General features: G+C 31.6%; 1 protein-coding gene across 1 annotated transcript; it reads right to left on the reverse strand.

Moving 5' to 3' along the window:
* Positions 1–9,192: 9,192 nt before the first annotated feature.
* On the reverse strand, positions 9,193–14,453 carry LOC11411774 (uncharacterized). Its single transcript, XM_003621021.4, has 2 exons — positions 14,062–14,453; positions 9,193–9,891 (listed from the first exon to the last, which is right to left on the reverse strand). The coding sequence occupies exons 1-2, from the start codon at positions 14,376–14,378 to the stop codon at positions 9,453–9,455; spliced, it is 756 nt and encodes a 251-aa protein (XP_003621069.1). The 5' UTR covers positions 14,379–14,453; the 3' UTR covers positions 9,193–9,452.
* Positions 14,454–15,658: the final 1,205 nt, after the last annotated feature.

Consider the following 15,658-nt stretch of genomic DNA (forward strand, 5'->3'; position numbering starts at 1 on the left):
AAATTCGCCACCTTATACGTCACTTTGTTAATTATTTCATAAGCTGGAGATACCTGCAGGACAATTGTGGAATACAAATTAGGAATGAATATTGAGATTTGAAAGAATTTGTTTTTAGAAGCACTGAGATACTATACAGTTTGAGAATTTTGAAATCTAAACTAAAAATAACTTTTCAAGTAGCATTACATACCCAAAATTGAAAGCATATGCCAATCCCTGGGAGTAAGATTAGTTTCTTCAAGAAAGTGTTTCTTTTTCCATCTGGAAGCAATCGTAAGAAATGACAAAAAAGATTCAATTGTTGAGCCTTCCCCCTTTAGTCCAACTTGGAAAGGTACACTTTTTACAACTAGAGACATGTACATTTATAAAAACACTCTTTAACTTTTTTTATAAATCTGATATCTGATAGATGTTAAAGAGAAAAAAATGAAAAAGAAATATGGAGGGACAAGTGCCAAAACCTGTAAACAAAACAAAATAACAGGAATTTTATTCTTTCAAGTAAAGAATGAATGACTAACACCAAAAAGAAGCAAGTTTGTCAGCGCAAAACAATTCAACTCGAGAGGTATAGTTGGTAAGACCCTTGGCAGTAAAAAAAATGATTGGCATTCAATCGAATACAATAGACTTATTGAGCTTGTCTGGAATTTAAATATCTTAATTTCTTGGTGGTGCTAAGTTGAGGAACTAATTAGTCGATATGTCTGCCTATTTCACGCAGAAAGGTTCCATTATTAATGCAAATGTTCTTAAATTTATGACACATTTTTTGGACCAATGTATCAAATCTATTGAGCAGAATTTCGAAAATTATTTTTGGCTCCATAAAATTGAAGTAATAATAGCATTTATTTTGTCTTCTTTCCCTTCTCTAGCTCAAATATTTTACAAGTTTAACCATCAATATTTGAATAAACTAGAAAAGTAGATTTGAATTAACATACAACTTCAATTTTCTTACACCAAAGTATAAAAGAAATCATCAGAAAAATGCAATTCTTCAAAGCAACAATTACAAACAACTCAAATATCAAATCAAAAGTCATAATTTAGATATTTCATACACCAACATTAAAGAACGACATCACATATTTATTTTTTATTGAGCAAGAACTTTAACATAAATCTCTAAGTCCCTGCGGAGAATCTGAACTGCCATTGCACTTGAAGTGGAAGCCTATACCAAATCACTGCAAATTAACTTGACAGTGAGAATAAATCGATTATTTTGAACAAAACCTCCTAATTAGCGATGCTGAGTTGAAATAATAAAGCATATAAAAAGAAATAGAAAACAGTAAATATTAATACCATGAATAATTTTAACAAGAAAAAGCAAACTTCTGAAGTCTCGCACATAGTGTAAGTTTTCGAAGCATAGTTGGCGGTGAAATAAAATGCAAATCAATGACAGCATCTTTAGTTGTATCACTTGATGCAAAAAATAGTTTCTCTAAGTGTTGCATTTTATCGATTGAAGAAGAAAGAATGCTTCCATTTTCTCTCCGATCCTGAAGCAACCCCAAATCCCTCATCTACATCAGCTTTCCTAACTCTTTAATTACGTCTACAGCTCCATACATACCTAAATTAATAAAACATGGCGTTTGTAGGGATGTCATCTCTCCAATACCATCCTTTAATTGAATCATAAAGACTATCTAAAGCCGGTAAGATGTCTTACTTTTCTATGCTTGCCAGCATCCTTTGGCAACTCAATAACATTTGTGTTCCTTACTTCTAAAGTCTCTAGGTTCTGGAGCATGACAATGGATTTTGGGACATCAGCTACTTTTGCATGCCTGAAGTTCATAATCAAGAACCTTCAGCAATCTGTATTTTTTAAGGATTCCCCACGCAAAGTCTATATATTCAATTCATTTGTAAAAACAAGTAATGGCCGAACATGGGAGCTTTGAATATGCACCATGAAATCATCAGAAGTAGTTGTTACTGATAGCCGCCGAATTATTCACCTTAAGGATGATTGTCCCTCTTCACTAATATGCTTGCAAAAATTTAAATCCTCAAATTTTTCAAGGATCAAATCATGTAGTAGATCATGAACACGACAAACTTTAGCTTTACCATCAACTCCAAGTGATGATACTTGCACCAAGAATCTATGGATAAACTCGGCTAAATATCCTTCTGCAAATTCTTCCCAAGTCTTTCCTCCTTTCCTCCTTCACAAACCCTTCAGCTATCCACCGTCGAATCACCCACTTTGATTTAACTTTCTAACCTTATGGATATATTCCAAAATACGAAAAGCATGACTTGAGATAGTTAGGCAAGTCATCATAACTTATACCTAAATTTCCTTTCATCCGAATTAAATGTGTATCTTTCTTTAGTTCTAAACTTAGATTTTCAATAAATCTCTGCCACTCAAACACATTTTTCTCTCTTGTAGACATAAAAACACCAATGGGAACAATTTCTAGTGGTAAAACCTAACATTTTTTTAACAATTTCATAAGCTATATTAATAAGTTCTTTTGGAGAACACCCACCATAGTCAAATCTGAACACCTTATTAAACAACAACTCCAATGATTGTTCTTCATTTAAAGGTTGCACTCAAGAACTTCAATGTAAGAAGATTTTTAGCAAGACACCACAACATTCATGTTCATTGCTGTGATAAATATCTTACTTCCCTTTTTATTATCAATTACAACAAATTCAATATCATCCATAAAATGTACGCTCCAAAAATCATTAAACACAACAACGTATGTCTTTTGCTGCAAGTAATTTCTCACTTCATTAGTCAATGACACTCGATCCATTTGAAAAATATAGTTAGGAGCACTTTTTCCATGAAAAATGCAATGCGCTCTTCCCTTCCCTTTACCATCCTATAAACCAATCTTTTTCTTGGCATTTCAAAGCCCACAACTCCAGCTTCATCAATGTAAAGAGCAGCCACTCGAGGGTCGTGCCATTTGGCATTCCGGTTTTCTCTATAACTTCTTGATCCTTGTTTGAAAGAACGTTGGAAGCCATATCTTTCACTTCTTTCCTTAATCCAAAGAACATATGACTTAATGTCCTGAATCTCATACATTATTCGACGGCGAGGGTTCATAGTTTTGAGCTTATGGGGTAACGCTACACATCCATGATCCTGAGGCTTCTGTCCCACCTGAATCAAATAGTCATCAACGATATTTTCTATACGCAAAGCTGCTTCACCCGTGTTTTCACTCCTTCACTAGTGTTGTCTGCTTCAGCTGATTCAGCTTTTTTTATCAGCATCCTTAAGGAATGCTTGAATACTTTCCAGTTCATCTTTAATGTCTGCAAACTCCTTGTGGATACTTCTCAAGAGCTTGGCTTCTTCCCTTAATAGTGGAAGTAGTTGGTCAACAACCAAAGACATCGCCATAAGTGCTTTTGAAAGCATTGATGAGATACTTTACAGATTGAGAATTTTGAAATTTAAACTCAAAATAACTTTCAAAATATAGTATTATATGCTCAAAATAATATTTGATATGTGGAACTTCTTCACAAATTAGGTTGCATACTATGATTGTTTGAAGCATATGCTAAGGCCTTTTATTTTGAATACAATCTGAAAATACTTCTTTTTCATGCTTGTCCTCGGAAACTTGCAGGTTATAAACAATAAAAATAATGAATTATAAACAAATAAAAGATTCACACATTTAAACTGATCAATGAGCATCATCTTCTTCACTATGATAATTTAGAATCCAAATTGAACAGAAGTAATTTGGATTTTAGAATTCGAACACCCTTTTACATGCTTCGGACCCCCTTAGGCCAAAAAATCATGGGGAAAATTATGAAATCGAGTCATTTGAATTTTATGATCCAAACACCCAATTTACATGTTCGAATCCCTCTTATGATAAAAAAATCATGGGAAAAAATATTAAGATTAATTTTTGACATAAGAGTGGTTTTATGCATGTAAAATGAGTATTTGGATCCTAGAATCCAAATGTTTAAAAATAAATTTTTTTGTTCAAATTCTAGAATTTAAATGTGTTAAAACTGACCGTGGCTAAAATAATCATGACTAAATTATTTTCTCTTCATAAAATAAAGAAAAACACACGTCAGATTTTTTAAGAGATGAGAGAGGAAGAATTGTACAAAATTGTAATTTGGTGGGCTTGAAACAGGCCTATATAGAATACGCATACAATGTGAATGTGGAGTTACTATTTTCCACCAAATTTTTGCTCATACATCTCCTTTTAAATTTTTTTCCATTTTAGTCCCATATAATATCATTTCTTGTCGGTTTACTTTTGTAATACCTCGATCATAAATCTAAAGAGACTAGAATGATATAGAATTTGATTAAAGATAGAATTTAAGTAGGAAATGATTGGATTGACTTGAAGACTAAAATATGGTTAAATATATTAGACTAAAATATATTTTCCTCTGTTATATGGTTAAATATTACCAATTGAATTTAATTATTGGAGTATCTGAAAAATTGGGTAGCCAAAGCTACCGTATAATTATTCATAGTTACGACCAATCACAATTGTGTGTAGGGTTAGGGCTTAGTGAACAAGGTTACAACTTACAACATTTTTGCTTTTGTGCTAGGTTTGTCTTGAGGTTTGACTCTCACATAGCTTACTCAATACTTGAGTATAACCAATGTCTCTCTAAAATAAACTATAGCCTTCAAATAACAAAGTTTGATAATGGGGGATCAGTTGCTCACTTGATTGAACTAAGAGTTTAAAAGAGTCAAGTTTATGGCTCGATTTTTAACCAGGGAGAAAACACTAACGTAAAAACTAGCATACTAACATTTGTCTGTCAAATAAGAAAATGTTGATAATATAATTCCAAACAATAGAGAAAAGCTACTAATTCCTAACTGAAACGCCAGATTTGAGTGTTGCTTTGGTTTTTACTGGATTTGGATTAGGTTAAGTTGTAAACTTGTTGGTTTTGATATTTGAAAGTTAGAAAATAAGGTATGTGGTAGCTTCAATTATCATCCTACTAGTGTCTCACGCGTTCTATAAATTTCAAATTTTATAATCTAAAATTAAACATTCTTCAAAACACGTTAAAACATTTTTAAAAAAATCCTCTATTTTTTTGGATTCGATAACCCAAATAAAACGCGCGAAAAGAAACGGTGCAAAACAATAACCAAAACATAACGGTTTATATTTTCCACCCAATTTTTCTTATGCATCTTCTTCATTGTCTTCTTTCTTCCTTTTGAAGTTAACCCCAAACATATGCTATATTGGGTTGAGTTAGTTGCCTTGAATTATAAAACTTTTATGTTTCTTTTCTTTATCATTAAAGTCTTTTTTAAAAGGTTCATTATTAAAGTTTAAATTTTAGAGCGAGTTAATAATACTATGATTTGAACTCCACCTAATGTACAGATTATAAATTTATTTTTATTTTTTCAAAGTTATAGTAAGTTGTCTGGTAAATAGTTAACACACCTTCTATCTCTCTTACCATGTGTGTTTTGTGTCTTATAAAAATATTCACAATAAAAACATCTATTTTTGAATATTTAAATGAATCACATGTCTATAAATGACTTGTATGATATCAAGTTTTAAAGAGTAAAGATCATCTCGATGTGTATGATCTAACAATAAGACATAGATGCTCTTTATTTTTTAATAATAATTCAATGGTTTATTTTCTCGTTGTATCTCTTTCCATCGCATCAACTATCAATCATATCTATTACATAATTTTTTTCGATTGTTATGAAACATGACATCCATAGAAAGAATAAAAGAAAACTCAGAATATTTCTATTAATGATAGTAACTATATCTCTCAATATCTATTTATTTCCCTATCACGATGTTAAATAAAGGTGTAAATATCTGCAAAACATTTCACAATTGTGTAATGCACACGCATTCCACCACGCCCATTTTTTGAGTCAACAACAACTAGTGTGGCGGTGCATTAATTTAACAAAACTCAAATTCATCTCTAGCCCACACATATCTGCACTTTTTCTCAATAATATTGGGATATAGCACTAGTAGTAGTGTCCTATTCCTTCAATGCCCTTCAAAGTTCAAACTTAAATAAAGCCAAATGTGACAAGGAAAAAAGTCCTCTAAATGGAAATGCTGCCACTTGTTGTGTTCCATTTACGTACGCCATTCACTCTAATCTCTATTACTTTGTTACAAAAACAAATTTAATTTCTCTAAAAATTGTCAGCGTTCAGTTCTTCAAATATCATTAGTCAATAGATTTGCTTGTAGAAGGCATTAATTTACTGCAGGGTGGCAGTGTACAATTTACTAATTTATGACATTGGTGCTGGTGGTGGGTGACTTCTATTGTCGCATCAATTAATAAAAACCAAATGTTATTAAATAAACATCTTATATTTTAGGTTAACTAGCATATTTTTTAAGTCGTTATAAACTTTACAACTAGTCTTTGTACCAATTTGTTATTCTCTACAAGTTATCTAAACTAGTTACTCTTTGTCCCTTATTAGGACTAAAAACATAATTCTGTAATTATTGGACTGAAAAGTTAATACAGAAACTAAAAAAATTGAAATAACTATTGTAAATATATATTTAAGCATGTATCTTAATGACCATTATACCTTTTCAAATAATTAAGATAACTTGATGAAAGTTAGGAAGTCAAACTTTCCTAGTAGTAACCCAAAAAATGCATCACATGTGGGAGAAAATAAATCAAATAGATGATGTTAGATGCACCACTTCGCAGGTACACAGATATGAAGCAACTTGGTGGTACTGTTGTTAAAAACAAAAAAACCTGGTAGTACATAAAGTGGGACCATGACAGCTCCAATCAGATTTTGACACATTCAGATTTGAAAAAAAATCTAAATATCTATTAAAATCAAGATTGTTTGATCTTGATCGAATTACCATGGTCGCGTGAAAAACTTGAATGCGAACAATCTGATTTGTATAAAGGGGTGAAAACCGAGAATTGGGTGTTAGAACTACTTTCACAATTGTAATTTGTACCCAAAATATATATATATTTTACTACTTTTTTTAGTACTAGAATTCTAACATTTAGTAATACTAAAATAGCGTAAGGATAACACATTCCTTCCAATCACAAAATGATGTGTATTCAATCTACTGCTAGATCTTAGATCTGAGTTTTAGTCGGAAAAAGGTTGGTGTCTACACCAACCACTAAGCTGCATTTAAGTGAAGTTTTTGCGTGGGACCACTCACTACCCTACGTAAAGAAAAGAAAGGCTTCATCAGAAAAATCCCAACCAAAGTCCACACATAACCAAAGTGAAGTTCAACTACCAGATTAAATGAAGATCAAGTCATAACAGAAGTTACAAAACATTCTTAAAAATAAAAGTCACGTAAATGTTAATACTAACAACAACAAAATTGACAGTTATACAAAATTAGAGTCTCTTCAGTATTGTCCCAAACAGAGAGTTCGATCAGTAAACTGAAGGACGGTTAATGAGCACTAACCATGCACCAGTTTACTAACATTAAAACATACAGCCTCTTCGCTACTAGGTAATTTTATTTTTGTTGTTTTGACTCGACAGTGTTATCTTTGTCGGAAGAAATTTCTGGTACTGAAATTTGGGACGAATACTTTTTAATTCTCAAAGAAATAAGTACACTAGATAAAATACCAACGATGGGGAAAAAGTAAGACCAAAATTGAGATTTTTTAGAGCCAGAGGCTGTGGCAACAGCTGCACCGGCAAGACTTCCTATAGATGTATTCTGTAAGATCATGGGGATGCATCCGACAATGGTAGGAAGAAGAAAATCCAAAAAGAACCTAACTTCGGTAGCAGCTAAGGTATAGTTAATGATATAGGATGGCACAGGCGAGAACCGAGCAAGAAGAACAAACTTCCAGCCATCTCGCTCAACTCCATTCGCAAGGATTTTAAAATATTTGTTCCTTCTAGCCCAGTCCATTGCCGAGGTTGAATTCCTGAATACTAACCTGAAGAACCCAAAATGACATAAATTTAGATCAGATCGGAAAGATAAAAAGAGGATGAATTACATATAGAACATCTAATGGACAATATATTATTAACATATGGTTGTCCTTGTTAGTTGTTACTTGTAAAGCACTGTCACAGATCCAGACACGACACTGATAAATATTTGAGAAAATGGATAAATTGTATGTAATAATATGTGTCAGTGTCCGACATGCCTTAAATGTGAAGTGTTGGTGCTACAGGATAAATTGGATGTAATAATATGTGTTGGTGTCCGACATGCCTTTAATGTGAAGTGTCAGTGCTACATATTGTTACTATTAGACTAGACATGTTAAGCTAGAATAGTCTTCACACAACTGCCTCATTCATTCATCCTATAAACTACCACTTATATTTCATACAATGACAGTTTGTTTCAGTTGTCCAAAGTAAAGTCAAAGAAGCAATAACTTAACATGACAATGGCTTTTCTTGAATTTCTTTCTATTCCAGTAAAGCTATAAAGGGCATGGACTCAACATGTATAAAGGCCAACTTGAATCAGACAATATATAATTTATCCCTTTTCCAATGCTAAATTCGGTAGAGCTAAATAAGTTGAGGAAACTTATTTAGTTCTTTTAAAGTAACTCATGTAATAAATCCCAACTATTGATGAGAAACCAAGTGAATACATTATTATTTTTAGTAGATTTGTAATGCATGAGCATGTAACATAAATAGTTTTTTTTTTTTAATCAACAATTGAGATCATTTCTTTGTCCTTCTAAAATAAAAAATCACAGGAGTCAAAGCCAAAAAGAATACGCAATGGTTTAAGTGTAATATCAGCAATAACGACTTTGATTTTTGACATTTGACCTTCAACCAACTTATCAAAGTTTTCAACAAAATTTTAAGGCAAATTGAACATTATTACAAAAATCAAATTTGAACAAAACAAAGCAGTCAACATCAGATATTTGATTAACAGTTCCTAAATTTAAACATGTTTATTTATGAAATCAACTGTGTGCAAGAAAAGCATTAATTATTCCGTAACATGAAGATGCAAAACTTTACAAATTCCTATTTTATCAATTTTTAACTCATTTACAGACAAGAAAAAGTGTTATTGAGATGCAAAGTAAAAAAGTAACCAGAAAAGAAAGACCAAAGAAAGAATATAACTTCTGTATACAAAACAAAAATAAGCACAAAAGTCAGCAAACCAGCACCCTTCATTACCATAGAATATTTGCACAGAAAAAGGTTCCATAGTCTAACATCAACAAAAAAAAAAACAAATATACTAACAACAACAAAATTGACAGTTATACAAAATTAGAGTCTCTTCAGTATTGTCCCAAACAGAGAGTTCGATCAGTAAACTGAAGGACGGTTAATGAGCACTAACCATGCACCAGTTTACTAACATTAAAACATACAGCCTCTTCGCTACTAGGTAATTTTATTTTTGTTGTTTTGACTCGACAGTGTTATCTTTGTCGGAAGAAATTTCTGGTACTGAAATTTGGGACGAATACTTTTTAATTCTCAAAGAAATAAGTACACTAGATAAAATACCAACGATGGGGAAAAAGTAAGACCAAAATTGAGATTTTTTAGAGCCAGAGGCTGTGGCAACAGCTGCACCGGCAAGACTTCCTATAGATGTATTCTGTAAGATCATGGGGATGCATCCGACAATGGTAGGAAGAAGAAAATCCAAAAAGAACCTAACTTCGGTAGCAGCTAAGGTATAGTTAATGATATAGGATGGCACAGGCGAGAACCGAGCAAGAAGAACAAACTTCCAGCCATCTCGCTCAACTCCATTCGCAAGGATTTTAAAATATTTGTTCCTTCTAGCCCAGTCCATTGCCGAGGTTGAATTCCTGAATACTAACCTGAAGAACCCAAAATGACATAAATTTAGATCAGATCGGAAAGATAAAAAGAGGATGAATTACATATAGAACATCTAATGGACAATATATTATTAACATATGGTTGTCCTTGTTAGTTGTTACTTGTAAAGCACTGTCACAGGTCCAGACACGACACTGATAAATATTTGAGAAAATGGATAAATTGTATGTAATAATATGTGTCAGTGTCCGACATGCCTTAAATGTGAAGTGTTGGTGCTACAGGATAAATTGGATGTAATAATATGTGTTGGTGTCCGACATGCCTTTAATGTGAAGTGTCAGTGCTACATATTGTTACTATTAGACTAGACATGTTAAGCTAGAATAGTCTTCACACAACTGCCTCATTCATTCATCCTATAAACTACCACTTATATTTCATACAATGACAGTTTGTTTCAGTTGTCCAAAGTAAAGTCAAAGAAGCAATAACTTAACATGACAATGGCTTTTCTTGAATTTCTTTCTATTCCAGTAAAGCTATAAAGGGCATGGACTCAACATGTATAAAGGCCAACTTGAATCAGACAATATATAATTTATCCCTTTTCCAATGCTAAATTCGGTAGAGCTAAATAAGTTGAGGAAACTTATTTAGTTCTTTTAAAGTAACTCATGTAATAAATCCCAACTATTGATGAGAAACCAAGTGAATACATTATTATTTTTAGTAGATTTGTAATGCATGAGCATGTAACATAAATAGTTTTTTTTTTTTAATCAACAATTGAGATCATTTCTTTGTCCTTCTAAAATAAAAAATCACAGGAGTCAAAGCCAAAAAGAATACGCAATGGTTTAAGTGTAATATCAGCAATAACGACTTTGATTTTTGACATTTGACCTTCAACCAACTTATCAAAGTTTTCAACAAAATTTTAAGGCAAATTGAACATTATTACAAAAATCAAATTTGAACAAAACAAAGCAGTCAACATCAGATATTTGATTAACAGTTCCTAAATTTAAACATGTTTATTTATGAAATCAACTGTGTGCAAGAAAAGCATTAATTATTCCGTAACATGAAGATGCAAAACTTTACAAATTCCTATTTTATCAATTTTTAACTCATTTACAGACAAGAAAAAGTGTTATTGAGATGCAAAGTAAAAAAGTAACCAGAAAAGAAAGACCAAAGAAAGAATATAACTTCTGTATACAAAACAAAAATAAGCACAAAAGTCAGCAAACCAGCACCCTTCATTACCATAGAATATTTGCACAGAAAAAGGTTCCATAGTCTAACATCAACAAAAAAAAAAACAAATATACTAAAAACCTAATGTTCCCATCAGTCCTTTCACAGAGACAATAATCAAAATTCCAATTCTGTTTGTATGAGTTATCATGATAGACAAGATTGGTGACTCACAACAGAAGAAAATTTCTTATTCCCTCTGCTTCCTCTGGTACAGGAGAAGCCAGTAACTTTCATCTCAAATTATTCCAACCAAACATTTGATTACAAAGAAATAACTTGAAAATTTGAAATGAAAATTAAAAAAGTTGAAAACTACAGCAGTAGATTAAAAACCCTGCTTTTAATATAAGCTTCAAGTTTGATTCCAACAAAGAAATCACAAAATTTCTGACGGCCTATAAATCGATGTACAAAAGAACTTTTTAGACTTACTTAATGATATAAACATGTATGCAACTGTTTGAAAAAACTTACAAAACAATTTTTCAATTTATTTTAGTAAGCTCTCTCATATAGAATATGGATACAGCTTATATAAAGCTTACTCTCCATCCATCACTTAGTTGAGTATAACTCATAGTCATTAATATTAATAATAGGTCAAACCCTAGAGCGGAGCAAGTGGAGCTAAAAGTAGGCAGACGGTTCAGCGGTAAACTTGTAATTTGAACTGCAGTATTTAAACGCAACTTGTACTGTGTAACCCAAGCATTACATAATAGTACACTACAGTAGCCAATCTATTGCCGAAGACGTAAGCATAATTGGTTAACTCTGTACTCAATCGTTGTGTTCTTATGTGTTTATTTATCAATTTACTTTAGAGCCAGCTTTGCTGTTCTAACACTATTAAAACTCTAATCCACCTCAAATTCTTTTTATTTTTTTAATGTGAAAATAAACATTAAGAACGCATCCAAACACAAATAGTTTATTAAGTTAAAGAGTTTGGTTAATTATCAATTAAACTGTTTGCCAAACACCCCTAAACCTGCTAAATCCTAACTTCCTATAACAATTTAATGAATTAATTATTGATTTGACCAAGACAAAACTATCAAATAAAACTCTAGGTATCATCAAAGAGTTCAATGAAAATGCACTCTCACTATAAATCAGTTTTCATCATATCATAAACTCACTTTATAACAACAAATTGTAAAAAACAACTACAAAACTATATTCCCATTGAACATCAGTGTAAAACCAACTAATTTACACTGATTGTTGCTTTTTTCATCATCAAATTCACATCATCATTCATCACAACTCACAAGAGTTAAAAATATAATGAATTAATTATTACTTTAATTAAGACAAACTAACAACTAAAATGCTAGGTATCATCAAAGAGTTCAATGAGAATTCAATATCAGCACAAATTATTTTTAACTCAACATCCAATTGGAAGTCATCATTATCGAAAGCTCACTTTATATATAACCAAAATTTAAAAAAACTACAAAATACTAGAACCTCATTGGACATCACTATAAAACTAATTGAGTTTAATTTTAATATAATACACTTGAGCACAAACTGTTTTACACTGTCAACAGATCACAAGCATACAGATCTCTGTCTTTAGAAGCAGTTATACAATCTTTCCTTTTTTTTAATGTGAAAACAAACAATAAGAACATATCCAAACCCAATTAGCTTATTTAATTTATGAGCTAAGTTAGTTATCAATTAAACCATTTACCAAACACCCCTAAATCAATTTATCCTAACTTCCTAAAACAATTTAATAAATTAATAGTTGATTTGATAACTAAGACAAATTGACACTAAAACACTAGGTATCATCAAAGGGTTCATTCTTTATACACAATCAGCACAAGTTAGTTTCACTCCAGTATCCAATTAGAGTTTATCATATCATAAGCTCACTTCATAACCACAACACAACAAATAACTACAAAATACTAGGTTCTCATTAAACTAATTCACACCTATTATTCCTTTTCTTCATCGACAAAAAATTCACATTATCACAAGAGTTGAAATGATAAATAAATACAATAAATTTAGTGTATGTTTGGTTCCACTTTTGAAAAAACGAAAAATTGATTCTAGAGGTGTAGAGTTGATTTTGACATATTTGCATGTTCTCCAATAGAATTGATTCTGCCTCCATAATTGATTAAACTTAAACCTAATATTTGTAGCTTTTGACTCTAAATGCGATATTTAACTCAAATTTAATCTTCAACCCACTTGCACAAATACATCCAAACATAAATCACTTCACGTTTAACCGAAATCAATTCATTCAATATCAATTTTCACACATCAAAACCAAACACACATTTAATAATATAATCAACTAGATGTCTATTTAGTAAGACATAAAATTGACCTTATGGCTTATAGCATATAAGCTTGTATGATTGAACAAGACTCATTTGATAACTGACATTTTTACACGAGCTTATAACTTATTTTCATGAGCATATAGAAGTTTCTGATAAGTTAATTCAAGTAGTTTATAGTTTATCACTTTTTATCTCCATTTTACCCCTGCAATCCTAATTGAAAAAAATAAATACTAATTAAATGCACATTTTTTATGTCATTTCATATTTATAAGCTACTTCAACCGTTAATTTTATCAAATAGTTAAGTTAGCTTATAAGCCATCCATTATAAGCTAGCTTATCAGTTATCAGTTATTTTATTTTTTTACCAAATAGAGTCTAGAACTAATCACAACTATCTTAACCAATATTATTCAACTAATTCTAAGTTTCTAACAAATCTAGAACTAGCACCGACATTTCTAATGGAAGGCGTGTCACACATGATTGACGATCAATTAATTCATTTCTTTTTCACATTTTTTATCTGTGTCGACATGTCAGTGTCTGTGTCCGTGTCAGTGCTTTATAGCTCAAACATCTCTAACAATAAAATAACATGAGATCAGAAAAATCCATTACCTGCCAATGGAGAAAGATAAGGAAGCAGCGAGGATCTTAGCAGAGAAAACACAAAGAACAGAAGCAAACCAACCAAAGAGAAGAGAAGCAGCAGTTTCAAGGAAAATAGCAGAAGGTAAACAAAGAGCAATTGAAATTGTATGAATAGCGATGTAAAGTGGAATCGCCCAAACTCCAAGTTTATCAGATAAATCTCTCATCCATTTCATAAACGATTCTTTATCAAATCCAATTCCGATTGCTTCTCCGCCGTATGATCGGAGTAGTAAGGCGGAGATTGCTATTAACACCGCTGTTTTCCACCACCACCCCGCCATTATGTTATTGATTTTTCAGCGTTGAAGATTTTACGATAACGATCTGCTATTATATTCATACAAAGACCGTTTTGGTTGACTATACTCTTTTAATATAGTAATTAATTAAAGGGTTAAATATGTTTTTGGTCCCTACGTTTTGCACGATTTTGAGAATTAGTCCTTACATTTCAATAAATGTTTTTAAAATCCCTACATTTTTCCTGAGTTAGTGTAAATAGTCCCTGTTGTCAAATTTCTAACGTGATGCCAATGTTGGCGGTTCAATCTCGCCGGAAAACGGCGGAGAACTTCACCACGATCTTTCTCCGCAGCTTCGTAGATGCGGATCGCCGGTGTTCGTCACACTTCCGGTGAAATATGTTGATTTAGAGGGGAAGATTTGGAGGCCGAAAGCGATGATGTTATCGTTGAAAGCGCTTGTTGTTGCGGGTGTGGAAGGTGTTGTGGTGGACATTTGGTGGGGTGGGGTTGAACTTGTTATGATGGCCTGTGTTTCATCAACATGGCACTGATGGCAGGGACCAATTGCACTAACGGAGAAAAAATGTAGGGATTTTAAAAACATTCATTGAAATGTAGGGACTATTCTCAAAATCGCGCAAAATGTAGGGACCAAAAACATATTTAACCCTTAATTAAACTATAAATTAAGTTACATGATGTAATAACATATTCAAAATAAAATGTACATACAAATACGATATTAGTCTCTCAAAAAAAGTATATAAATACTAGTAAATAGCAAAAAATTAAAACTTTGAAATTATAAATTCTTTTTTTTAGGGAGAAATTGTAAATTCTTGTAATACCCTTTAATTAAATTAGAGAAAAATCAACTACTCCTTTGATTTTTTTTTTTTTAAATAACTCCTTTACGATTATTAAAAGTGTGTCGGCTTGTCCTTTTCGTTAGTCAATACTGTAACGCCCACTTTCGTTTAATCGTTTATTTAATTGAGTTTAGGCAATTATATTATAATTATATAATATATGCATGATTTTGATATGTTTTGATGATTTGTGGTGATTTTGATGATTTGATTGATGACGTGATAAGTTATGAGTTTTTGGAGGATTTGATAAGATTAGAGAATTTATTTTATTGTTAAATAAAATAAAGATTTGAAAATAATATAAACTATTTAGTTGAGGGCTGTTTTGATATTTTAGATAGTTTTGGGGGTGAAAGTGAGATAAGATAAGTAATTTGGAAGAGATATAAATAGGAGAAGACCTAATATTTTAGAAACTCATTGTACGTGAAAACTTTTGGAAAA

The sequence above is a fragment of the Medicago truncatula genome, chromosome 7 (genome assembly GCF_003473485.1).
Source record: "Medicago truncatula cultivar Jemalong A17 chromosome 7, MtrunA17r5.0-ANR, whole genome shotgun sequence".
Classification (NCBI taxonomy): domain Eukaryota; kingdom Viridiplantae; phylum Streptophyta; class Magnoliopsida; order Fabales; family Fabaceae; genus Medicago; species Medicago truncatula.

Bases quoted from the DNA above. Each gene is read 5' to 3' on its own strand.
- LOC11411774 (XM_003621021.4), bottom strand. From the start codon at position 14,378: ATGGCGGGGTGGTGGTGGAAAACAGCGGTGTTAATAGCAATCTCCGCC. The intron at 9,892-14,061 runs GTAATGGATTTT...TGGGTTCTTCAG, and splicing joins TTATCTTTCTCCATTGGCAG to GTTAGTATTCAGGAATTCAA.